General features: G+C 47.9%; 1 protein-coding gene across 7 annotated transcripts in view; it reads left to right on the top strand.

Annotated features, from left to right (window-relative positions):
* Nucleotides 1-23988, top strand: part of ABCC5 (ATP binding cassette subfamily C member 5) — a 55664-nt gene extending 31676 nt beyond the window's left edge. For 2 of the 7 annotated variants that reach the window (XM_036766706.1, XM_036766708.1), the window contains 18 exons: nt 719-843; nt 970-1042; nt 2320-2523; nt 3375-3518; nt 4767-4869; nt 7233-7417; nt 7929-8075; nt 9254-9383; nt 10048-10201; nt 10301-10429; nt 11117-11303; nt 13928-14017; nt 15811-16000; nt 17573-17732; nt 20565-20643; nt 20926-21039; nt 21248-21412; nt 22541-23986. In XM_036766706.1, coding sequence (XP_036622601.1) covers nt 719-843; nt 970-1042; nt 2320-2523; nt 3375-3518; nt 4767-4869; nt 7233-7417; nt 7929-8075; nt 9254-9383; nt 10048-10201; nt 10301-10429; nt 11117-11303; nt 13928-14017; nt 15811-16000; nt 17573-17732; nt 20565-20643; nt 20926-21039; nt 21248-21412; nt 22541-22642 — 2481 coding nt within the window. In that variant the 3' untranslated portion in view covers nt 22643-23986. Of the gene's footprint in view, nt 1-718; nt 844-969; nt 1043-2319; nt 2524-3374; nt 3519-4766; nt 4870-7232; nt 7418-7527; nt 7626-7928; nt 8076-9253; nt 9384-10047; nt 10202-10300; nt 10430-11116; nt 11304-13927; nt 14018-15810; nt 16001-17572; nt 17733-20564; nt 20644-20925; nt 21040-21247; nt 21413-22540 lie in introns of those variants that run through there. The other 5 variants (XM_036766705.1, XM_036766707.1, XM_036766709.1 and 2 more) reach the window with 5 other exon arrangements.
* Nucleotides 23989-26314: the final 2326 nt, after the last annotated feature.

Raw genomic sequence — 26314 nt, 5'->3', positions numbered from 1 at the left:
TATCCTGTGGTCATGACAATTCTGCTTCCTGTCTGCCCTTTTGAAAACCAGAATTATCCAAGGAGTTTTCACTGCATGCAGAGCTGTTCACCATTCCACACAATCATTGTACCTGGCCCCCAACCCTTTCGTTCCTCTTTGTGTCCTCTGGGACCAGGGCGAATCTCCATGGAAGGCTCCTGGTGCTGGTAGTGCTGCAGGCCCCAGGGGAGCCAGGGCACAAACCTCCTGTGCTCCCTGGTGCAGCTGGTCTGCCTGCAGAACAACAGCTTCATCATAGCTGTGCTGGCTGTGGGTGCCATGGCTGGTTAGGGTGTCAGTGAAGAGACATGCTGCTGGCAGAGGTCCCCACATGCATTTGGATCATAGGTGTCCATAAAAGCAAGAGATACTCTTGTGTTCACTGGGCTGCTCAGATTTACACTGAGCCATTAGTGGCAGTGACCAAGCCTGAAGAATTCCATGTGAGTTTTTAATGGGCCTGCCTCTTTTTGTCCCCAGTTTTTGGACTGCCTTGTGGTTTATTCTTTTGTGCTGGTGTGAGTCACATTGCCTGTCCTCTTGTAGGCTGTGAGCTCTTGGAGGGCCAGGGATCTTGCCTTATCTTAGTCCATACTCTGTACACACTAGGCACTTAAGAAATGTTGGGTATGTGTTGAGTGAAGCTTGTCGTTTTGGGTGTGATGCCATTTGGCAGTCTCTCTCTCTTCCCCCTTAGATGACCCTTCTAGAGGGCAGCATTGCTGTTAATGGGACCTTTGCTTATGTGGCCCAGCAGGCCTGGATCCTCAATGCCACTCTGAGAGACAACATCCTCTTTGGGAAGGAGTTTGATGAAGAAAGGCAAGGAATGCTTGGTTTCTGACCTTCCTGACTCGCCTTTTTGGGGTCAGCAGAGACGAGACAACCTCAAGTGATGGCACCTGTTTGCAGCCTATCTCTGACCCCAGGCCTCTTTGTGTCCTTCAGATACAATGCTGTGCTGAATGGTTGCTGTCTGAGACCTGATCTAGCCATCCTTCCCAACAGTGACCTGACTGAGGTACTTTAAGAAGGATGTAGTGCTGTTAGCCCAGGGCATCTGGCTTAGGCCGGATGGAGGGGACCCCAGAGGTCATGGAGTCCCAGCCCCACTTTTGACAGAAGCCCCTGGGCACTTGCCCAAGGTTACCCAAGTGGGAAGCAGTAGGCCTTACACCAGCTTAGGGCCAAGGGCCTCTCTGGGCCGTACACCTTCAGGCCAACTTCGCGGGAGCGATGCCCAGGCATAGTGAGGGTGAATCTCCCTTTTCTCAGCTTCCTGCCATTGTTTGAGTGCAGTGGGGAGAGGGCCAGACTTGGAGTCTGGGGCCCTGAGCCAGAACTCTCCTTCAGTGCCTTCTAACCCTCCACCCTCCTGGAGCTGCCATTTTCTCAAGCATCCCATGGATGCTTTGTCCAGCAGCTCACGGAACCTTCCTTGGGTGAGGCGAGGTCTAGTTCTGGAGGAGTCAGCCTGAAACAGAGCGGAGACATGGCCCGTCGAGGACAGTGGTGAGGGCTCGGGTTGAACCCTGGCTCTGCCTCTAACTTTGGGTCTTGGGGCCTCAGTTTCCAGAAGTATCTTTGCCTTTTACAACATGACTGTATATGTATAACCTGCAAGCAATTTGTTTTTATATGTAATTGGGGGAGAAAAGCATCTTCACTCTATACATGAGTAACCAAGGCCCAGGGTGTCTTGCTAGTAGGTGAAATGTGAGGGCCATTCTCCTCTCTCATAGGCTGCTCTCCTCCGCAAAATGAGGCCTAGAATGAGCTGACCACTATGAGTTATTACTCCTCTGGATTTCTGTGAATTTAAATGACCTTCCCTTTGGTATATTTGGTATATGACCCATGGCTTCTAGCTGCTTCTCTCCCCCATAGGTGGGTTCCTTTAAGTCCCCCTAGCCAGGAATGCCCCTTTGTGTGTGTTTTGCCATCCTCAGACCCCTGACCTCCTCTCTGGGGGGGCCACCCTTCTCCTGAAGAGGGAAGGACGGTGGTCTTCCTTCTGAAGTGAGCCTTTCCCTGGGAACTCGGTGTCCCAGTACTCCCTTTTCAGCAGTGGAGAGAGGCCTGTGCAGCTCAGTTTAGGGTGTGTTGGTTAAGGGGCCGGCTCTAATCACGTCCAGGGACATCAGCTAACTTATCATTGTAAGCAAAATGATTTCTTCAAAGCATTTAGTTACTTAGCAAACATTTGTTGAAGTCCACCATCCTTTCCTGGCTTCGCTTTTTGGTGCTGTTCTGGAAAGTGGCCTGGAGGCCATGCTAAATTTCCCTGCTCCTTTCCAGATCGGTGAGCGTGGGGCCAACCTGAGTGGAGGACAACGCCAAAGGATCAGTCTGGCCCGAGCCTTGTACAGTGACAGGAGCATCTATATCCTGGACGATCCCCTCAGTGCCTTAGATGCCCATGTGGGCAACCACATCTTCAATAGTGCCATCCGAAAATACCTCAAGTCCAAGACTGTCTTGTTTGTGACCCACCAGCTTCAGGTACGAGGTCCCTTCCTGAAGCGTCTTTCCTGGCTCCTGGGAGTCGTGACATGGGGATTTTGGTGTTCAGAGTTCTCCCTTTTCTTAATAAACTACACTGAGTCTCCGGGCCAAGTGGAAAGAAAAGAGCCCACTTTGGGAGGGGCGCTAGTCTGGAGTCCACAAGTAAAGGCCTGAGAGTTGGGACAAGGGTAGGAGGACACTTGGCAAGCCTGTGCAAAGGTTGCTTGTGATAGAAAACCAAATCTGCTCAGTCTTGCTGCTCCATGTGGCATCTCTGCAGCAGACTTAGCTTTTTTCTGTAAATGTTTGAATACATCATCATCTGCTGTGGAGATGAAGGAAAACTGAGGACAGCCTGCTCAGCCCATCCCAAGTGTGCATGAACCTGGTGGGCAAGGAAGGATTCTGGCCCAGCACCCATATGGTGTCTGAATAGGATGTGTCAGGGAAGTGGACACACCCTTCTAACTGAGGTATTAAGCATCTACCAAGTGCCAGGCACTGTGCTAAGTGTTGGGGCTACAAAGAGAAAAAGGCAAAGGACAGACTGCCCATGTCCTCAAGGTTATGGTAGTCTGATAGGTGAGGCTACATTCAAACAAGATCTAGGTGGGAAAAATTGGGGGTGGCCCCAAGATTCAGGAGGACTGAGAAAGGCCTCTAGCAGCAGGCTTGAATGGAGGCAGAGAGGAGGAGGGAGAGTGGACACTCTTACGGCCTGGGGGACAGCCAGGGAAAATGACTGGAGCCATGCCAGGAGTTGGTAGTGAACCGTCTGGCTAGGGACTCTCAGTGGATCTGGGCTGGGAAAGGTCCTGACCTCTCTGCTGCCCTGGTTTTCTCTTAAGTACCTGGTTGACTGTGATCAAGTGATCTTCATGAAGGAGGGCTGTGTCACCGAGCGTGGCAGCCACGAGCAGTTGATGGACCTGAATGGCGATTATGCCGCCATTTTTAATAACCTGCTCCTGGGAGAGACCCCCCACATTGAGGTGAGTTTGCTGTATTCACATTGCTTCTGGGATTTGTGTAGCTCCAATGGGTCAGAAAGGCGCTGAGATGGGAGCCAGTCCCTGTAGCTTGTGCCCGGGGACTGTCCTAGGGTTCCTGTAGGTCATGGCCGTGATGTCACTGCCAGCATGGCCCGTTAGCTGGGCAGGGGTGAGCAGTATTCACCCTGCCATGGTCTCCAGTGGAGGATGGATGGATGGATGCATGCATAATGTGGAGGGAATGGAAGTTCTCAACCTGTTGTTTAATTTACCAAAAATCCTTCCTAGCTTGGGGTCCTGGCAAGTGCTTAGGCCAAGTCAGGACTAAGAGCCACAGCAGCTTTTGTCGTTGAAGTTTCTCTGTGTTGTTTTGTTTGAGAACTTTCTTGATTGGTGGAAACAAAACTTTTTTCTGGAAATGTTGAATCTGTCCTGGACACTCAGATGATTCTCCTGTAATTCAGTCTGAATCTATAAGCCTTCAGCTCACTGTCATGGGACAGCATCCTGTTGGTCACTTTGATTCTGTAGTCCCTTGTCTCTGATGTCATGGAAGCAGTTACCACTGTGGGGAAATTCTCTATTTCTGTTTGGATTTCTATAGTGTCCTTTCATGGAGTCTCTAAGCACTTTGGCATCTTCAGAATATTTCTGCAAGTCTAGAGAGGTAGAGAGGAGGGGAAACAAATCAAAAAACACATGAAGAAAGAATACTTGATTTGGTATAATATCTTAATTGAGATAAGTTATATTGGTGCCTCATCTTTTTTTTGTTTGTTTGTTTGTTTTTGGCAGGGCAGTTGGGGTTAAGTGACTTGCCCAAGGTCACACAGCTAGTACATGTGTCAAGTGTCTGAGGTTGGATTTGAACTCAGGTCCTCCCCATCCCAGGGCTGGTGCTCTACTCACTGCGCCACCTAGCTGCCCTCAAAGAATTTACTTTTTTTTTTTTTTGGAGGTGGGAAGGGTGCCTCATCTTAAAGAAAGGACACATGGTCCAGAAATGGGTCTCAGTTCTTAACGTATGGGTTGGCCGTACTCTGCTGTTCCACCAGACCCCTGAGGTATCAGCAGGCTGGAGCCAAAGGGTAGTGGGGAGGGAGGAGACAAGAGACTGCAGAGAGAGGTCCTTTGGTCTTCAGTGGTCTTCTCTTCTCAAAGAAGCAGTTTATTCGGCAGCTTCTCCGGTCTTCATGGGAATGTTCGCCTGGCAGTGGCGTGATGGGTCAATTTTTGTTATTGTAATAGGTTACCTCCAAAAAAGACACAAGCGGTTCCCAGAAAAAGCCACAAGAAAAGGGCCCTAAGGTGGGATCTGTGAAGAAGGACAAAGCGGTGAAGCCCGAGGAAGGTAATGACCTCGTCTGAGTTTTAGTTCTCTTGAGGGGACCTGTGTTACCCGCCACTTAGACTGTGATTCTGATGATTCCGATCTGTCTCTGAGGGCACAGGTATAGGGGTTCAGGCATGATCTCAGCAGGCTAAAAGGCAGGTGTGTTGTGGTCCACGAAGACAAGATGCCCTGGGAATCCATTCCCTGTCTTTGCTGTGCTGTGTGAGAGGCAGGGAGGGGATGGGTAGGGGAATTGTTGGTACCTCTGAGACTGGGTGGTTGACCAGCCCCATTGGCAAATGGCACCTTGCCATCTGTGTCTGTTACCGTTAACGCCAAACTATAGCTGTTACTGAGATTAGAGCAACTTTGAAGCTGCAGCCTGTGTCTGTGGCAGGTCGACAGTGTTGTAGTGGAGGCCTAGGGTTGGGAGGAGGCAGGATGGAATTGAGAATTACGTGCCTAGAAACTTGAAGGGCCTCCTGTTGGCAGAGTGGAGGTTGGAGTTTCTCGGAGGACAGGAATGAACAGGCTCCTAAAAGGTAATGAGGAGTACAGGAGAGCAGGCTGCAGCTGAGAGAATCCCAGCCCTAACTGGTCCTTTTAACTGTCCCATAAAGACACAGGGAGGCTCATCTTGCTGAAGCTGATTCCTCAGCACCAGTAATATAGAAAGACCATGTGTGGACATCTATTGTCTTGTCTTTTTAGTTTTTTTTTCAATAAAGTTTTATTTTTTCAATTATCAAGGATTTATTCGTTCCTCACCTCTTCCCCATCTCCACCCAAAAAGGAAAGTAAAACCTTTGTAACAAAGCATAGCTGAGCAAAAAAATTCTATGTTGGTCATGTCTGAAAACGTGTCTCATTCTTCCGCATCATGTTGTACATCAGGACCAGCTCCTTGACATCTTTTTTTAAATTAATATTTTTACTATGAATTTAAACATCTACAAACACAACCATTTTAACACACAAAAAGACAGATAAAAAAGATTATTGGGAAAACTTTGATGTGCAGTTTTTTTTGTCTACATTTGTTTGACCATGATAGAGCCAAGCTGCCCTGCTTGTGTGTCTCCTCCCTCTCTCTCCTCTTCCCTCCTGTCCTCTTATCATTCTTAACCATTCCTGCCCACCCACCTCCCCCTTCTATTTAACAAATAAATAAACTTAAGAAAAAGAAATGCCCACAGCAGTGCCTGGAAACGTATGGGCCGACATTTCTGGTGACCTGAGACCTTAGGAATTCTTGAGTGTGTCTTTGCTAGGATGATCACCTCACTCAAGCCTTCGTGGCTCGTCTCTCTGGCAAGAGTTCTTATCAAGCTTTTCTCTTCCTTGAGTCAACAATTAGGTTTTATTTGTTTATCAAAATTTTATTGATAATTTTTGTTTTTACACGGCCTAAATTTCTCCTTAGATTTCTCCCCTTCCCAGCGATCTCTCTCCCCCATAACAAAAGCTTCCTTACAATAACCGCTGATGAAGAACAGTGTAATAACATGGCAGACTGGAGACACCTGCCTTTGCCGAGGTCTACCTGTGGGCAGTGTGGTTTGGTGGTTACCCTTTGGGACAGCATTCCAACGTTCACCCTCAGCAGTAATTGTCAGTACTTGAGACGACTGTGTCTCAGCTCTGGGGATTCTCTGCCTTTTCCTCCCTCTGCGCTAACTACTGACCTCCCTTGCTTCCTTTAAGTCCTAGTTAAAATTTCACTTTCTACAGGAAACTTTCCCCAACCCCTCTTAACTCCGGTGCCTGTTTAACCCATATGTCCCTTGCTTTGTATATATTCGTTGAGAGCAAAGACTGTCTTTTGCCTCTTTCTGTTTCTCCAGCGATTAGCACAGAGCCTGGCACATAGCAGGTACTTGATAAATATTAATTAGTTGTGATGATGTGCTGCCCCCTCCTCATCCTCATCCTCATCCTCCCATTCAAGCTGTCCTGGCTCCACTGAGGTCATACTCAAGGATTATAAGGACTTGACATGTTCTTCCAAAATGAAAAGATGGCTCTGGGGATGGACAAAGTCTTGTCAGCCAAGGCTAGAGAGTGCCAGGTGTTTGGCCAGGGCAGCTCATTGAACTGTCTCTTGGTCAAGGATGGTTGGCTGAGCCTCATCTCTGCAGAGAAACACCAGGCCCCAGGGAGGGTCAGAATGGCCCAGGACAGCAGAGGGCTTGTGACTCCTCGAAGTCCTGAGGAGAAGGCCTTGATGAGTTAGGAACAGGAAAGTAGCTAGTTGGTAGAAAGGACATTTGCCCTCATGAACTTTTGCTTGTGAGCCAAACCTTGGAGATGAGTGGCAGTGAGACCAGCATTGGTCCTGGTGCTCATGTGTCTCCCTTCTTGTTTAATTCCCTTTAAACCAGGGCGTCTGATGCAGCAGGAAGAGAAAGGGCGAGGCTCTCTGCCCTGGTCTGTATATGGCACCTACATCCAGGCCGCTGGTGGCCCCTTGGCGTTCCTGGTCATCTTGTCTCTCTTTATCCTGAATGTGGGCAGTACGGCCTTCAGCACCTGGTGGTTGAGTTACTGGATCAAACAAGGCAGTGGGGTAAGGGCATATTGACCTGTGGAAGCTGGGAGGCTAGGAAAGGAGCCATCTTGGTGGCTATCCTAGAGGGATTCCTTAGGAGGGAACCCTCTTTGGTTTTCATTTAAAAGAAGCGAATGGCCAGGGTTCCCCAGGACGGAAGAGCTCAGGCCCTAAACTCACGAGGCAGAAAAATCAGCGACCAGCTAATGGGGGAACAGAGTTCCCAGTAAGTATTAAACAAGGCCAGGAGTCAGTTTTCCCCCAACTAGAGGGTCTGGAGCTGTATTCCCAGGATGTTGTCCTAAAGGCTTGTCTGCCCTCACCCAGGCACAGGGAGAGAAATGGGGTGACACAGAATCACTAACCCTGCCCTGTGTTTGTCACCTCTGTTTCCCTGAGGCGATATCCAGTTAATCCTCACAGCCCCACTTTGAGATGGGAATAGTGTTTAGTAAGAGCTCTTGGCTGCAGGAGTCAGGAAGAATGTGGCCCGTGAAAGCTTAACCTTGGAAGCCTTATGTCCAAACAGAACACGACGGTGACAAGGGGGAACCTGACCCTGCTGAGCGACAGTATGAAGGACAACCCTCACATGCATTACTATGCTAGGATCTACGCCCTCTCCATGGCACTCATGCTGATTCTGAAGGCCATTCGGGGAGTCGTCTTTGTCAAGGTAGACATCCAGTCGCCTCATTTAGAGACTGGTGATGTTGGATTGCACTTGGAAGCTCTGTAAACCTCTGCTGGCTGTAACTGGAGTGATCGAGGCCCTCTTAAAGTTACTCAGAAGTGCCTTGTTCGATTCTTTCTTATGAAATAAGCCTCTTGTTAATCAAAAATCAACAAGCATTTATTAAGGGGGCTGGGGTTCCCAGAAGGGCTGCCAGGGGCCCGTGGGGCAATTCCTGTTTCAGTAGCTGTGGTAATCTTGATTTAATTATTTATTGTTCCAAAGTGGAAAGAGTGGGGGGGATAGGATGGTACCCATGCATTAGCCAGGCAAATGGCAGTATTCCTGCCTTTGGTTGGCCCTCAGGATCCATGTATCACTGGATAGGCTGAAGCATGATCAAGGCAGGCTGGCTGGACCTAGGGACCTGAAGGAAGGCTGAGGGGCAACTAAGGCAGCTGTGACCCAGGGTGAAGTTCTCAGCCTTAGGGGATGAGCCCAGGGTCATGACCCTTGTCAACCTGAAAGTTTGGTTAAAGGAGGAAAACAAGCTAGATGTTATGTAAATTCATATTGTTTATTCCCTTAAAGCTAGCAGAATACATACATGTGTGGAGCCAGATGAAATCTGACTGTCTGAACAAAAGAATGAGAAGGTTGAAATACATTTTAGAACAGTCCCAACTCAGCATTTCTATGTCACTCAAATTTATGATCTCCATGTATGTTTAACGATGATACAAGAAAAGGACTTTTCTTAATTGACTAGGTTGTAAATGCAATAAGATAAGAAAATTGACAAACTGTCAATTGAAATTACAGCCCAGGATCTCTGTGTTTAATTTATCATTAACATGCTATAATATACTATACATCCATAAAATATTAAGATAAGAAAAAGTCACATTATTCAAGATAGTGTCTCGGGTTAAGGGTCTCATCCTTAATGGCCATAGACAGAGGAAGGAATGCTCCTAAGTCAGCCCCATCTGGTCTTGTTGGCATAGGAAGAGTTATCCTCTGACTTTACTCAGAGAACAAGGAAGCTGTTAGATCCAGGCTTTTCTTCTGGTTGATTAGTTCAGGCTCTGGCCCTTACTGAATTTATTAAATTGATACTAAGTGATTATCACCCTATACGCTCCCAATAGTCTATCTTTGTCCTGCGCTCTCCTACCCAGGGAACGCTGAGGGCGTCTTCCAGGCTCCATGATGAGCTTTTTCGAAGGATTCTTCGAAGCCCCATGAAGTTCTTTGATACAACTCCCACAGGAAGGATCCTAAATCGATTTTCAAAGGACATGGATGAAGGTATTTCTTGCTTTTCTTTGCTTGGCTCCTAGAACTCAGCCTGGGTTGGTCCATCCTTCCTCCCCTCCTTCCCTTCCTCCCCTCCTATTCTTCCTCCCTCCTTCCTTCCTCCCTCCCTCCCTTCCTTCCTTCCTCTCTCCCTCTCTCCCTTCCTTCATCTCTCTTGCCCTTCCTTCTTCTCTCCCTTCCTTTCCTCCCTTTCTCTTTCCTTCCTGGCTTCTCTCTGAATGTGTTGCCTTGCTCTCATAGCCTTTGCCGTGACTTCCACATAGACCTGGCAACCAGCAGCCTCCTCTCATGTTTGAGGGCCCTAAAAGTTTATCTCGCTTGTCACTTTTGATTAAGTAGCTCAGAAAATAATACTTTCAAATTTGCCTTTGGGCAGATAGTGTAGATTTGGTGAAGGCCCAGCAACAGGCTGTGCCAGGTTATAGGCCCTGCCCCCCTGTTCCCGCTTGTTAGACCTACTGCAGAAGCAGTTTCAGTGCTGCTCTGGGGACCCCTGTGGCCACAGAGGAGGAGGAAGAGGAGCAGATCTGCTATTTGGGGGTGGAGAAAAACTAAGACAACAGATGTCCTAGACCCCTCACTGGGCCCTATGGTTTTGCTTTTTGCTGGTCCCTGAGGTGTGTGTCACCCTTTGTTCTTCGACTTCTTTCTCCAGTTGATGTCCGCCTCCCATTCCAGGCTGAAATGTTTATCCAGAATGTTATCCTGGTGTTCTTCTGTGTTGGCATGATCGCAGGTGTCTTCCCCTGGTTCCTGGTGGCAGTGTTGCCCCTCATCATTTTCTTTGCAGTTTTACACATTCTCTCCAGGTAAAGGACTTCTCATTTCTACAGAGACAGTCAACACTTAACCCACCTCGCTGCTGCCACGCCTTGACCTCCTTAACATTTGCCTCGTTTCCTCTCCAGGGTCCTGATTCGAGAGCTCAAACGCTTGGACAACATCACCCAGTCCCCTTTTCTGTCCCATATCACCTCCAGCATCCAGGGGCTCGCCACCATCCATGCTTACAACAGGGGGCAGGAGTTTCTGCACAGGTTAGTGCTGTGTGTAGCCAAGGGCCGGAGAGGCAGTCACCATCCTGGATGGCAAATTACCTTCAAGGCTTGCAAGCCTAAAAGTCCTAGCATCTTCAGAAGCTTCTTTAAGGCAGCTTTGCCATTAGAGCTTGGGTGAGACCTGAGGGCATTGGGAGCCCAGCTGGACCTGCTCCAGTTCAGATTCATTTGCCCTGCAGGAATCTCTCTGAACAAATAATGGAGGAAAAAACCTGTCTGCCTTCAGGAAGGCAGGCAGACTACTTAATCTTTTAATCTCCTAGTTGTGAAAGGCCTAGTCCTGTAGACTGGCCACATTGTCCAGATGTGGGGTGGACCTCATGACCCCGCCAACCTCAGCTGGATCCAGGCTGTTCCAGCTTCTGCACTGTCATCGCTGCCCGACTGCAGAGCCTAGCTCTCTAACCTTTGCATGTTTGTTTTGTTGTCCTGAAGCCTTTGGTTTACAATAAGTCAAGCTTTGCACTCTTTGCTGCCTCACTGGGGATCCTGCACAAGTCATTGGTGGCCCCCAGCCCCTTCCCCTGGCTGATGCCTAGTCCCCTTCCCTGCTCTCTCCAGGAAGGTGCTGAGCTGGCTGCAGATGTAAATCACCAGCTCCTCAGGGCTCCCCTGGGAGTAAGTTGGACCCCAGGGCTTCATGTGTGCTCATCCTCTGTCCCACAGGTACCAGGAGCTTCTTGATGACAACCAGGCTCCCTTCTTCTTGTTCACCTGTGCCATGCGGTGGCTGGCCGTGCGGTTGGACGTGATCAGCATCGCCTTGATCACCACCACGGGGCTGATGATTGTTCTCATGCACGGCCAGATCCCTCCTGCCTATGCAGGGCTTGCCATCTCATATGCTGTCCAGGTTGGTATCCAAGGAACCCTTTCACCCCACACCTCCTCTCTTCCTCCCTCATTGACTGGTCAGTAGGGAAGGGTATTTCTGAAGCCTCTCAAGGGAGTCACTGGAGAGTGGAGCAGCTCTCTCAATAGCACCATCATGGGTTTTGGAGACAAGGCTTTAAACATAGCTCCAGATTTTTTCAAATGATTCTGCCAGATGCAGACAAACTCAGGAGCTGTTGAGGCTAGGGCTCCAACATTGGCTGACTATACTTGGCAGTGGACAAGTGTCACTTGTTCCTTGGCCAAAGGGCGTCCTAGAAACAATATGGCTTTATCAACTGTTAGAAAGTAAAGATTTCTGCTATAGTGGCATTCAATATATTTTCAATGATAGAAGGCCCCCTTTCCCCTGATTTCCCCCTTTATTATCTACCTCTTTTCCCCTTTTTTTTTTAAAAGAATGCATCCTTAACATGATTCCAGTTTTCTAGTTATTTGTACTTTCCAGTAAAAACTGAAAGACTGAAAACATAGTTCTCAGTTATTAGTCCCTTCCTGTCCCCAAATGGTAGATAACACAAAGAACCTGGAAACTGGTTTGGCAGAGAAGTGGAGATAATCCCCAGAGGCCCATCGAGTTTACCTAAATACGGCTTCAATTGCTCAGTACGTGGGGGCCTGGATGAAGAAGAGCTGCTTGTGGCTTCATGTCCAAGTCCTGCTGGAGCCCCACTTTGCTTTGGACCCCTGCTTCGGCCCAGCTCACTACCAGCCTCTTGCCTCCCACTCACTGATCTCCTGTCTCTAGCTACATTTTTGTTCTAGGGACTAGCAGGTTGGCCTTGCCTTTGTGATTGCTACAATTAGCTTTATGAGTTAAATTTACTGCAGGCATTTTTTTTCCCATTTGTTTTCACGATGTATGAGGAACTGATTAAAATTTGAAACAAAGAAAAACCATTCCACAATTTGATGAGTGGTCTAAAGATACGAACCGCTCTCAAGGAAATGAAACCCAGCTATTCCTAACTGTATTAAAAATTGCTTCAGATCCCTATAGGAGAAATGTAAATTAAAATAGTTCAGAGATTCTACTTTATACCCGTCAGAGTGGCAAAGATTAAAAAAAGGAAGTTGATCAGTGTTGGAGGGGCATGGGAAAACAGGCACATTACAGCATTACGGGTACAACCATTCTGGAAAACAATTTGGAATTCTACACAAAAAGTCACTAAATACAGAATGCCCTTTGACCCAGCTGTGCCCTTGCCAGACCAATGCCCAAGAGAGGTTAAAGAATGAGGGAAAAGTCCTAAATGTACAAGGATACTTACAGCTCACTTTGTGCTGACAGAAAAACCCTGAAACTCCTGAGAGTTTGGGGAATGGCTGAGTTGGATTCTGTTGTGCAGTGAGAAATGAGAAAACCATTGATTTCGGACTGACATGGAGAGACTGGGATGGACTGGTGCCAAGTGAATGAGTAAAACCAAAGAACAATTTCTGCTCTAAGTGTTATAGAAATGAACAGTTTTGAGGGCTTTTAGAAAATGAGCAGAGCTGGGAGGATAATATATACAAAGATAATGATTAGAAAGCTGTAAGAACTAGGAGTAGTACAGTGACTGTCCACAACTCCAAAAGATTGAGGATGAGACATTCTTCATTACACCGGGGTGAAGGATTTAGTGTATGGGATGAGACATAATTGGTTTTGTGTGTAGTAGTTGAGGGAATTTGCTTTGCTTGACTGTATTTGTTACAAGAAACTGGTTTTCTTTCTTCCCCTCCTCCCCCCAAGTTGAATGTGTAGATGGGGTAGTAGGGTAGGAGGGAGAGAAAAGAATGAAAAAAATTGAATATGCTTTCAGATGGGGTTTTCTTTCATTATAAGAGATCTCATCTCATGAAGTAGGAGTATTCTGTAAATATAATGTAAACAAAGCATGTCAGTTAAAAAAACTCTAAAAGAAACTATTTGCTTTAGAAAGTCTGATGTGTGACTCAGTCCAACTATGATAGTAGAAGTGTGGATCTACACCAAAAATCAGTGCTCTCAGGACTAGTGACAAAAAGAATCACGAGACCCATGAAATCCATGTGGAGGATTCATCATTTCTTCAAAATGCTTGAAGTGGTTTTGTTTCTGTCTGGGTGAAATTATGTTTAGAAAGAATTGGTTGCTTGCTAGATTAGAACTTACTTATTAGTGGCAAGCAGAGAGTCATAAAGGGCTTCATTTCTATTGTCTTTTTTTTTTAAATATTAACATTATTTTTAGTTCCAAATTCCCTCCATCTCTCCCTCATTCATTGAGAAGGCAAGAAAAATAGAACCCATTGAAAATACAGTCATGCAAACAAATTTACGTATTAGCCAGGTTCTGAAAGAAAAGTAAGAAAAAGAGGGAAAAAAGTATGCTTCAGTCTGCCCTCTGAATCTTTCCCTTCCCTTTTTCATCATGATTCCTTTGGAATTGTGTTGCTCCAATTAGTAAGTCTTCGACATTGTCATTAAAACATTGCTGTTACTGTGTGGATTGTTCTCATGGTTCTGTTCACTTCACTTTGTATCAGTTCATACAAGTTTTCCCAGGTTTTTCTCAAACCATCACCTTCATCTCTTGTCCTTTCTTATCCACAGTTAACAGGACTCTTCCAGTTTACGGTTCGACTGGCATCAGAGACTGAAGCTCGATTCACATCAGTGGAGAGAATTAATCACTACATTAAGGTCAGATTGCCCTGGAGTTGATCCTTCCTTCCCTGCGGGCCTTCCTAAAGCTTCCTACCTTTCTGGTTTTGGCCAGCATGAAAATGTGTAGAAGGATAATGAGATTTTTCTGCTGTATTTTGTCATGTGTGATGTATGTCTCAGAGAAGTGAAAGACACCCCTGTACGCAGTTAGTGATTCTGTGAGGACTGGGATCCACTGACTGATGGGAGCTCATGTAACTTGGCTTATATAACAGTGTCCAAATCAATCTTTTCCTTACATTATTCCAAGTCTTAGTTTTGACCAATGTTGAAATTTAGTCAGCAATGCCAGCTGTTTCCCACTCCAGATTTTTGTTTCTCAGCATGTGTCGAATATTTTACTGAGAAGTGACAGATAATAATTGTCATATACTAAGGTGACTTAAGCTCTAACATGATTATAGTTAGCAGAATTAGTAAATTTCAGTTATTCCCTGATAACTTAGCCTTTCATTGTACATATATCCATGCTTAAATTTCACAGAGGTCTTGTGAGTATAATTGTCACAGGTATCTTAAAAATCTCTTTCTTTTGAGCACCTGACTTATGAATGAACTATATATAAAGGAGTCTAGGCCCCAGAGCTCTCTCCATTTGGGGTGGTAACAACCTCTTGTTTCATAGTAAGGCGCCTTTTCCCAAGAAGCCATGAGGTTACCATGCCTATGACATGGTAGTTCTTGGTTCTGTTGTCAGAATGGAAAGGAGGCATTTCTAGAGTCTCAAGTCATAACGTAAAATGCCTTTTCCAGGGAGCCAGTGTTAGGAATGGGGGTTAAGTATGGTTGATGTAGATCTGGAAACCCGATAACTGCTTAACTTTGAAGGAGAAATGGTCACAACACATTTGTCCATTCTCCCTCCACCTGGATCTTAAACGTTTATCAAGTCCTTGAGGTCACATGCCCGGTCTTTGCCATCTGAGTGCCTTCCCGTTGTACCTGTTCAGCAGCTGTTTGTGGAGCTGGACTCCTCATAAAGATAAACTTGCACACACCTGTGGATGACTTGCACATATTTTGCATTTCACAGGATGGGGCAGGGATCCCCACTTGTTGCTTAGTGACAAGCTGTGACATCTGATAGAAGCTAACAGATGATCCCCTCCACAGAGAATTGCACATTTGTTTCTCTCTTTCTGTTATCGGTTCCATACTATTATCTTTAGCAAAAATCTGCATATAAAAACAAGCACAGGAATATAGTTTTCTCTAACCTGGCCAGTCTTTGGCCTAACTTTATGGAACCTTGTTTTCCCAGACTTAATTTGGATCTCATGCTCTTGTCCTGTAGTCTGGACATGATTCTCTAGCTCTCTTCTTAGCTGCTAATTCAGTGCTTCAGAATTTTCGCCACTCTTGAGTCACAGGATTAACTGCTGAGCTGGGGGTGGGGGGTGGTCCTCAAGGCATGAAGACTCAGGTTTCAGAAGTCACACAAGGGGCTAAAACATTGTTAGTGATGAGGATTGGCTTTTCAGTCACAAATGCTATAATTTTAGAGTTGGAAGGAATATTAGAGTTCATTTAGTCCAAAAGTTGAAGAAAATTAGGACTAGAAAAAAGAAATAAATGACCCACCCAACATGGTGATTCTGGTATATTGAATAGTCTTGCTTCTGGGGTGAAAAAAGTGTTTAAATCCTGGGAGAATTTGTTCTTCAGTGGGAGTAGGGATGACGTATGACTGCTGATTTTGCTCATAAGGGAAAGCCTGCTGTTACCCCAAGGGTCTGTGGCTCGCTCTAAAGAGTCTGTTGTTTCTCTAGACTCTCACCTTGGAAGCACCTGCTCGAATTAAAAACAAGGCTCCCCCTCCTGACTGGCCTCAGGAAGGAGAAGTTGTCTTTGAGAATGCAGAGATGCGGTATCGAGAAAACCTCCCTCTGGTCCTAAAGAAAGTATCTTTCATCATCAAGCCCAAGGAGAAGATTGGCATCGTGGGGCGGACAGGCTCAGGTGAGGAACCACGGCAGGAGGAAATGACCTTGGCTTCTCTTTACATTCTGGGCTTTGATCCTGGTTCTGCTTGATTTGCCTCTCCACGTGGGCCGTTGGGTCCTTCAGTCCAGCACCCCAAATGAATGGGTACTTGTGGTTCCTGTCTCCTATTTGAGGACAGAAACAGAAGAATTGGAGGCAGGATCAGCTCAGATTTGTTGGGATCCTGGTACCAGGAAGTAGAGAACCAGAAAAAGGAAGAGCCCCTGGCCCAGTGAAAGGGACCTTCCAGGCAACGAGACAAGGGCAAAAGGGCCCTCCTGAGCTTCAGAAGCCAGCAGTGAGAGTCAGAAATTAAACAGTGTCAACATGAGGTGGAATAGGAGACTGAGGGCCCAAGGCCAATGCCTCTTCCACTTGGGGGACTGCCTGTCTTCTGGGTTCACCCCTGCCTCCCAGCAGACGGACAGATATACACTCATCCCCCTTGAGCACCCCCAGAAGGCCAGGCAAGTCCCTGGGGACCTGGGCTTCAACCGTGTCCAGGCATTTCTGTGAACCAGGTTTGGGTTCTAAAAGCTTAGGTTAGCTTTTCTTTGTAGTTTCCCAAGATTCTCTGCTTCCCTAGCCCTTGGCTTCCCTATCCCTTTCTCTGTGTCTCTTATCTCACAACCCCTTGAGCTCTTTATCTCATGTTAGGAAACCTCATCTCATGTAAGGAATCACTTCCTTAGCCCAGCAGACATGATCCCATTGAGACTCCGAGAGCACAGAGGAGCTGAGTGCCAGGGTGCTGTTTCACAAATGAGAAGATGGAGGCTGAGGACTCATTGTCAGAGGTGGCATCCTCCTCGGGTCTCTGCTGTCCAGACTGCACCTCCTGCACCTGGACAGCCATGGCTCTCTCTGCAGTCAGTGCCCAGAGGAGGCCTTTTCCACACGCCTTGGAACCCTGCAGTTCTAGCAGCCCCTAGTCACTTAGCCTGAGCTGCAAACCGCAAGCTTTTTCTCAAGCTCACTCAGATCAAACCGTGAGCTTCCTCACATTTTTTCAGATCTATTTATTGAATTCTTAACCAAAAATATTTTTCTTTCATTTGTTAGTTTATCCCTCTATGTGGTTCCTTCCACTCAACCTCTGCTGGGTGTTGTTGGAGGCCTCCTTGGTAGCCTCAGCCCAGCTCTTTGTGTTCAGGGTCCAGAGGATTCATTTCACAGGACCATAAACATTAGGAGATCCCTTCTCCCTCCACCTACCTCTGCAGCTCTCCCTTCTATGCAGAGGACACAAAATGGCCCTTCACTTGAGAAACAGAGAACCTTTGTCTTTCTCCTAATAAATAGGGATTTTTCCCCACTTGATATCAACCTCAGAAGATGAATGAGCCAAATCCCTTCCTGCACTTAGTCTCTCTCAAGCTCTCTAACTTCATTAACCTCCAACTACAGAGTAGAAACTGGGTAGCTTTTGATACTCTTTATAAGCCCTTGTTACTTGATTAATAGAGGGAATTTGAACAAAGATTGCCTTTGATTTTGTCAAACAGGATGAGGATTAAACTGTCATTTTGCATTTTCTTGTCTCGCCAGGGAAATCCTCTCTGGGGATGGCCCTCTTCCGCCTAGTGGAGCTCTCAGGAGGCTGCATCAAAATCGATGGCGTGAAGATCAATGACATTGGGCTTGCTGATCTCCGTAGCAAGCTCTCCATCATTCCTCAAGAGCCGGTGTTGTTCAGTGGCACAGTCAGGTGAGGATGGTTGGTCAAGATTGAGGAGGCCTTGAAAAGTCACCACAAGAACTTAGGCAAATGGCAAATTGTTGTGTTTTCTTGTTAGTCTTTCCTAGGCTTAATTTTCAAATGATTCTGTGGTGGGCCTTCTTGACAGATCTTTGCTTGGTAGCTTTCTTTGTATGTGAGGTAAGCCTTGAATGATGGGTAGGATCTGGAAAGGCCAAATTTAGGGGAAAGTAGGGATACTACAGCCATCAACACAGGACAGAAAAGGAAGATTTGGTTTAGCAAACAACCAATGTTCACTGAGTATCTTCCATGTGCAAAGTCTGGTATGAGAAGCTGAGGTTACTACAATGAATGCCAGTGAACCCTGGAGCCCAAAAGTTCTGTATTTGGCCAGGGGGTAGGGTGGAGAGTATCAAGGGGGACAAAGAGAGGAGCCTCTTCCTCATGGAAGAGGAGGTGAAACCTGACAAGTATAGGTCAGTCTTGGGTGTGAGGGGCCAAGGAGAGAGAATGGCCTCGTGTTTTCACAGTATTTGGGGAAGGAAAGGGCACAAGCTGTGGGGATCATGGCAGGAAGGGCTTCCTTAGCACTTGGACCACACCTTGAAGGCAAAAGGAAAGAGCTTGAGGTATTAATTGAGTTTGGCTGGGAGGTAGAGTATGTGAAGGGAGCAATGGGAAAAGGTTTGGAAAGGTAGATGGGAACCCGAGTGTAGGAGGCTTTAAATTGCAAGCTGGGGAGTTTATTCTCTGTCCTAAATGCAAGGAGGAGCCTCTGGAGGGTTTTGAGAAGAGTGGCATGGTCAGAATCTGTTGATGAGGAAAGTTATTTTGGGTAGCTTTGTGAAGGATGGAGTAGCGAAGGAAGGACTTCCTAGGCCCAGGAGCACAACTTAGGGGCTGTTAGCATGGTCTAGCTCGGAGGCATTGAGGGCTCCTTTGGTGGCAGGGTAAATGGGTAGAATGTTAAAGAGGTTCGATCAGTGGGGAGTGTGGGATAGGGAAGAGCCAGAGATGGAAGGAGATGGTGGGACCCTTGCCTGAAGTTGAGATTAGATGAGTTTCGAAGCATTGTAAGTGCAATACCTGGATGAATGATTTTGACTTTGAAAGAGGAAGGTGTCTGATCTTTGAAGCAAGCCACTGATCAGGATAAGATGTTGGCCTTGCAGGTGCCACTGCATGGTGGCTGAAGTGGTGACTTTGACTTGTGCAGGCGTTGGTTGAGTGTTTGCAGAATTGAGGAGACGGCCAAAAGCAGACCTGGGCTTTTGGCCTCTGGTTGGCTCTTGGAACATAGCCTCTGCCAAGGCCAGGGTGGTGCCCAGCAGCTCGTCGGGCAGAATTCCTTTTGCAAGACAGTCTTGTTTATTGGTACGTTGTCTTAGTGGCCTCTGCCCCAGATCTCTGTTTTCACTTGTCAAGTTCAGGATGCTAGTGGGCCAGCATCTGCCAAGAAAACCCCAAATGGGGTCAGGAAGAGTTGGACAAGACTGAAAAACGGCTGAACAAATGGGGAAAGAAATCGGGAAAGGCCTGAGTAGGGGGGTGGCATGTGAGCTGAGTCGTGAAGGAATTTCACTAGATTGAGGTGACCTGGGGCAAATCACTTTAACCTCGATGCCTCAGTTTCCTCACTGGGGTGTTGTAAGGCTCAAACGAGAGAACAACTAGAAAAGCTATGAAAGAGTCAGTTCTCATTTTTTAATTCTCCTCCCTTGTGCTTCCTCACTGATTCAAGTATGTGCCATGCACATTTTAAGCACTGGGCATACAGACAGACCCCTCTCCCCCGACCTGAAAGCTGTTCATGCGAATACGTCTGACCATTCCCACTTGGCATTGTTAAGGGGCAGTGTCCATGGATTCCAGCCTAGGCCTCTTTTAGTCCAGTCAAACAAAAGTGTTAAGCACTCTGTGCCAGGCTCTGGGGATACAAAGAGGCAAAAGTTTGCAACCCCTGATTCAGGCAAAGAGTCAGTCAGTAAGAATGAGAGAAGTGGAGACCAAGAGCTTGTGGTCGGTTACGTTTGGGAGACATGAAGGCATCTAAGGCACAAGTGTGTTTGGATTGTGGTTGAAGGACAGGGTTTGTTCACTGGAGTGTCTGCATGTGTGAGGAAAGGCCTGAGGATGACATGGTGAAGATTACCAGGAGCCATTAATGGAAAAAGTTGGGAAAGTACCTTGAAGTCAGGAGAGAGGACAGTTGTATGGATAATTGTGTGTGTGTGTGTGTGTGTGTGTGTGTGTGCGTGCGCGTGTGTGCGTGCGCGCGCCCACACGCATGTGCGTGCATGCATGTGTGCATTCATGTGTGTCTGTCTGTGTTTTAGTAGGGGGCGTGATATAAATGGATCGTATGGACTTCTGGAAAGCTCACTGAGGGAAGTGGAAGAGAAATGATTTTGAAACAGAGTAGAGAGTAAGGCCTATGTCCTCCTGGCCCCATGTGCTGGGTAAGGAGAGTCAGGAAAATGAAGTTCCTCAGAAAAGGGATAGGCAAGAGAAGCCTGGTCATTGGGCTTCTGATCTCTGCTCTTTTGTGGTGGCCCTGGCCCTGGACTGTGGGCTGGGCCCACTCTGGCTCCTTGTATTCTCCCTCCTCTGAGGGAATCCTGATTTGGTCAGCTGTGAAGTTGAGTCTCTCAGTCAGGAACACGGACTAGTCCTGTGACATTAAACTCGGTTTCTGTCCTCTAAGATGTGATGTCACTCTGTAGCCATCCACAAGCTTATATGACTTCTCAGCTTTCACTTGTGCCCTCTGCCACCTGGGGAAGCCATGGCTATGGTCATGTTGGGCCCCTGAAACCTTCCTTCCTCCCTTCTGCCTAGGTCAAATTTGGATCCTTTCAACCAGTACAGTGAAGACCAGATCTGGGATGCTCTGGAGAGGACACATATGAAAGAATGTGTGAGTAGAGAGGAAGGGGGATACTGTCACCACACCTTCACTGCTGACTCTGCCTCAGTGGACGTGGGCAGCTGCTGCCTATCTGTGACTGCCTCTGGGAGCAGGGCATGCCCTGCTTACACTCCAGGTGTTTCTCTTCTGAGCAGGTGCTTGGAGGACCAGCTTAAGCTGTCTCTTGGCCCTCTCAGTCTGTCTCCTGCTCCTCATACAGACACTGGGCAAGGCCTGGAGTGGTGGAGCTCATCCACTGGCCTGGGTTGCATTCCCTTTCCTTCTTTCCAGGTTGCTCAGCTACCTCTGAAACTCGAGTCTGAAGTGTTGGAGAATGGGGATAACTTCTCAGTGGGAGAACGGCAACTACTGTGCATCGCGAGGGCCCTGCTTCGGCGCTGTAAGGTGAGACCTGACTGCCACGTGGGCACAGGAGTCCTCGGGGCGTCCAGGTTTCCAAGCCCTGATGGAGAGGCTGTTGGCTTTGGCTTTCACTGCTCTGTGCTTCAGTGAATCACCAGGCTCTCCTGATGGGGGGGCCCGCACATTAGCTGTTGTAACAGAAACAGTGAGGTTACCACTGGTCTGTAATCATACATTGGCCCATCAATAGGTCCTGATACTGGATGAGGCAACAGCAGCCATGGATTCTGAGACCGATTTACTGATTCAAGAAACCATCCGGGAGGCCTTTGCCGACTGTACCATGTTAACGATCGCTCATCGCCTGCACACGGTCCTGGGCTCCGACCGCATCATGGTGCTGATGCAGGGTCAGGTAGAGCACAGGCCCTCGAGGGACCCCCACCCTGCATGTTGCCCCCTCAGCCTTGCTGAAAGATCCGAGATGATGTCTCTGGGAGGCAGCTGATGACAGGCTTCAAGAGGGTAGCTGGGGGAAGGCTGGAGAGTCTCTTCTTGGGTAGACTGATTTTGCCTTGTCACTGTTGGCACTACACAGTCAGGATGGCACTCATGACTTAAAGGATGTAGATGAGGGGACTGGACACCCAGGCTCTTGGCTGGGCCTCAGAAGTAGATGAGAATGAGGACTGTTCTTAGGCCTGAGAAATGCTAAGAAGGGGCTCCTCCCTGGGGCAGGGCCTGGCTGTCCTCACCTACTTGTGAAAGGGGCACGTGGTGGAGGCAGGTGTGGAAGAAATCGGAGCACCCTGAAGTTCTCCTTCCCACACTGAAGTTCCCTTTGACACCAGTGTCCTTTGTCATGAACATTAGCAGCCTCCTGAAGTAGTAGTTACTGAGGGCCCCTTGCGTGTGAGGTATGTGAGAAATGTTCTGGACACCAAGTGCTTGCTCAATGAGAGAAAGCAAAAATTTATAGACTATTAGAAGTGGAAAGGACTCAGAGAACATTGAGTCCAACTTTCTTGTTTTACAGATGAAGCAGGCCTAGAGTGGAAGTGACTTTTCCAAAGTCATCCCAGGAGTGAGCAGTGGGGCCAGGGCCTGATGTTAAGCCCACCGTGCCTCTGCAGGCTCTTTGTAAGCGGCCAGGCTTCTGTGGCCTTGCAGTGAGCCCTGCTTAGTGGATTCCGTTCCCTGCTTTCCCTTTTAATGAGAAAGTAACAAAGGGAGGCTATAGCAAAAGCATGTGAGGAGCCCAGGAGCTCACTGCCCATGGAGCAGCCTGGAACATCCACAGGGGACATCTGGGTTAGGCTTGTGGTACAGGAAGGCGACAGTGTGGGAGACTCTGTCTTCCCTGTGGTTGTGTAGGGCCCAGCTTTCCACCTGCTTGGTTTGCGTGGAGAGAAGTAGAAGCCCAAAGGGAACCCCCAGGCCCTCCTCTAGGAGATCCCAGTGCAGGCTTCTGACTGTCCCTTGAGCTGGGGCTCGGTCCTGTGAGCCATGATGGGCTTGTCCATGCTCTGCTCCTCTCTTCCAGGTGGTGGAATTTGACACTCCATCTGTGCTTCTGTCCAACGATAGCTCCCGATTCTATGCTATGTTTGCTGCTGCGGAAAACAAAGTTGCTGTCAAGGGCTGATGTCCATGGCTGGGTGTTACCTCCTGGAAACATCCCCTAACATCCCCTGCCTGGGGCAGGGCCTGCATAACTTTTCCACCTATTGAAACCTAGATCTTGCATTGCCCAACTTTTTAAACTTTGACACAGTTCAGGACTGGCTTGTGTTTCGCTATAAGGGAGATTCATGTTTTAATTATTGTATTTATTCCATATTCATACAAACCTAAACTTTGTTTTTGTCCTTACTTGCACTCTACAGGTTCAGGGAACCATTGTTATCAATGTCTCAGAGGCCTAGAATGAAGCTTTATCCATGTAGCTCTATCTCTACACACTTCTGTACATAGCCTATATTGACAGTGAAAATGTAAATCTTTATTTTCTATTACAATGAGCACTCATTGGCTCATAGGGCATACTCCTTTCTATCCCTTCTGTACACTTTGCTGTACCGAGATCTGGTTTTGCTCTCAGACTGTATAAATGTTGGTGATTTGCTTTGTTTTAAGCCAGTCTCTCCCTTCGTGGTGGCAGATGTTTTCCATGTTGGACTGGATGTAAAGCGTGGCAGCAGTCTGCCCTTCCAGAGGCCAAGGTCATGGCTTCCCGACAGCCTCTCCAGCAATGTTGGGTCCTGGAAGGGGCGATTGCCAAAGGCTTCGGGGCTGGCACCAGAAGCACTCAGGGCTCCAGTTTCCCCTTCTGTTTTCACTTGGCTGCTCTGGTCGAAGGAGTGGTGGTCATGGTGGGGGGCAGGGGCAGCCTGCAGCCTGAGCTCCCAACCCCCATAGCATCAGCCTCCCACCAGCAATGGGAAGCTCAGAAGTGCCCATGGCAGAGGACGCACTCTTCTGTCGAAGAATCATGCCCTCGTGCCCTCCTTCCTCCAGCTCCTTGCTGGGTGGCCGCTGCTGGCCGGGGGGAGGGGGACGGGTTTCAGATGGTACTTTGAAGCTCTCCTGTCCCCTGGACCTCCCACTCCACACTCTGCTACTCTGTGATAGAATTCAGGATTTTGCAATCCAAAGCCTGCAACACATCGAACTGCTCCTGCTGAGGGATCCGTCACACACTGAAGTAGAAGCTTGTTTGTTTGCCTTTTTTTTAAACTGTCAAGAGACCTACCTCCGGTGGTTGACGACTACGTGCTACACACCTACAGTACATTTCTGGGAACCGTCCCGAGGCCATAGGGCCTCTCACTCAGGGGGACGGGGCTGCTGCTCACCCAGCAGCAATTGGCTGAGGAATCAGCGCTGCATGTTCCTGTCTGCTAGACAATTTGTATAACCTTAGCATGTTTGCTAAATTCCTTGTGGAAACAAAGATCTGGGGGGAAAAAATAAAACTATTTTGGGTTTTACAAAATGCTTTCTCTGGATGATGCTGTTGCTAAACTTTCCTCAGTGGGCACTGCCAGGGCCCATGGTATGTTGAGGAAGCAGCTGTATCTGAAAAAGAGCCAGTCTGGGCTTGTGAGGGAAATCACTGGCCTCCATGTCCATTAGCTGATGCTAGGTGCAGTCATGTCAAGGCAGATTGAGTTTAGCCAACCTTATCTGGATGGGTTGAGGGAGAGTGATTGACAGAAAAGCTTTAAAAGTTCATATGCTGGTCCTCACCAAAGCTAGTACCCAAGGTGACTTCAGCTGGTGGAGGCCTGGCAGAGATAGCACCTCCTGGCAAACACCTCACAAGCTAGGATCCCCTTGAGTATGGCACGTTGGTGGGGAAATTTAATTGGTCCCAGAGCTCTTGCTCCACTAGGCCCCATAGTGGAGGATAAGCTAGAGTGAGGGCCCTCAGACTAGCCAGGCCTTATCAATAAAAGTCCTCTACAATCTAGCACAAGTGGTCATCTTTTTGCTTTGAAGAAGTGAAGAAGAAATTGCTGCCCATAGCAGCCTCTTTCGCTTTGAGGGTCATTGAGAAGTTTTTTGGGGCATCAAGCTGAAATCGGCCTCTTTCGTCGACCCCATTGCCCCTGCTCTGCCCTCTAGACTGATCATGATGGTCTTTCAAATGTCCAAGATGGCTTTCCTGACCCATAACCCCCAACCCCAATCTAGTCAGATCTAAGTGATTCCAAAAGTGTGAAGGCTTCATTCACACAGATACAGGTCCCCAGGTAGGATGTGCTGGGTTCTCTGTGAGTCTTGCATTGAAACAAACCCCCTGACTTAGTTTCATGTTTCCATCTCTGGCTATTGAGCTGGACACCAACGCAAACTTTATCAACAATGATGGGCAAGCATTCAAGGGGTTGTTCCCTAATAGAGAGGTGGCCTCCCACCCAGAAAGATGACTTGGGCCTTGGGTTCCTCTTTGACATAGACTGGCCATGTGACCATAGGCAGGCCCTTGTCCTCACGGAGGGAAGGGCCTGACCAGCTCTGGCAGAAGGAGTTGGCTCCCTCTCCGTGAAATCACAGATTTCTGCCATCTGATAGCTCCTCACATGTAAGACAAGAATCTGATCTCTTCTAGACTCTCATCTGGGCCTCAGAAAACTGCTCAGGGCACCTCAGGGAGCAAAGCTAAGGTGAAAATCAAATTTCCTGCAGTCTTGTGGTTTGCTTCCTCTTCTCCATGGAGCTGCCTTTCCTCTCAGCCCTTTGGCTTTGATGCTGGTACAAGATCAGCAAAGCAAGACAGCTGAGTCTGAGATCATAAAGAAAGGCTCGGGGGCCACAGGTGTCCATTCTAGCCCTGGAGGGAGGGATAAGTACACGGAGCCCAACACAGGTTGGGGGAGGGCAGCTGCTGAAGGCCTGTCTGAGACTGGGCAGAGGGATCCAGTGCCAGCGTTTTGATCTATTGTCTTCTGTAGATTAAATCAACTGGGCTCACTGAACAGTGACCAAAAAACGTTATAAAAACAGGTGTGATCCTTTGCAAGCAGGGGGAGAGGAGGTAGCTTCCACTGCTCAGTCCCTTAAGATGTGGTTGTTTATTCCCCCCAAGAACAGAGGGCAAAAGTGCTCCCTGGGAGCCAGAGGCTTAGGGAGCTAAGGGGAGGGGAAGAGGTCCTTCAGTGGGTTGTTAGGGAAAGAGGGAACATTGGAAGTATGGGGTGGGGAGAAGGAATTAAAAAATGGAACCACTGCCTGGCCTTTGTAAACTCTCCAGTGAAAGTCCAAACCAATTTAAGCCAGCCAGACTCTTTTACTAATTTCCTTTCTAGAAATGAAATTCTCTGAGTATTTTTAAAAGAAATGCTCCGGGCAGCTAGGTGGTACAGTGATTAAAGTGACAGAGCTGGAGTCAGGAAGATTCATCTTCAGGAGCTCAGATCTGGCTTCAGACAGGTCCCGGCTGTGTGACCCTGGGCAAGTCACTTCACCCTGTTTGCCTCAGTTTCCTCATCTATAAAATGAGCTGGAGAAGGAAATGGCCAACCCCTCCAATATCTGCCAAGAAGACCCCAAAATGGGGTCGTGGAGAGCTGGACAACTGAAAATGACCAAACGCGAGAAGATTGTTAGTCGTTGGAGGATCCAGGTTCTGCACCTGGTCTGCTGAACAGTCCCCACATGACATGAACACTTCACTGCCCCAGGCTCGTCTCCTCGTCTATAAATGAGGGTGTTGGACTAGGCGATCCCTAAGGTCCTTTTCAGCTCTGAGCCTAGCACCTACAAGCACAGTAGAGGGTGCAAAACATAACAATACCAAGGATACGCATTGATA

This window comes from Trichosurus vulpecula, chromosome 7 (genome assembly GCF_011100635.1).
Source record: "Trichosurus vulpecula isolate mTriVul1 chromosome 7, mTriVul1.pri, whole genome shotgun sequence".
Taxonomy (NCBI): domain Eukaryota; kingdom Metazoa; phylum Chordata; class Mammalia; order Diprotodontia; family Phalangeridae; genus Trichosurus; species Trichosurus vulpecula.
Note: the sequence above shows the minus strand (reverse complement) of the source record. Positions and strands in the feature narration are given on the sequence as shown.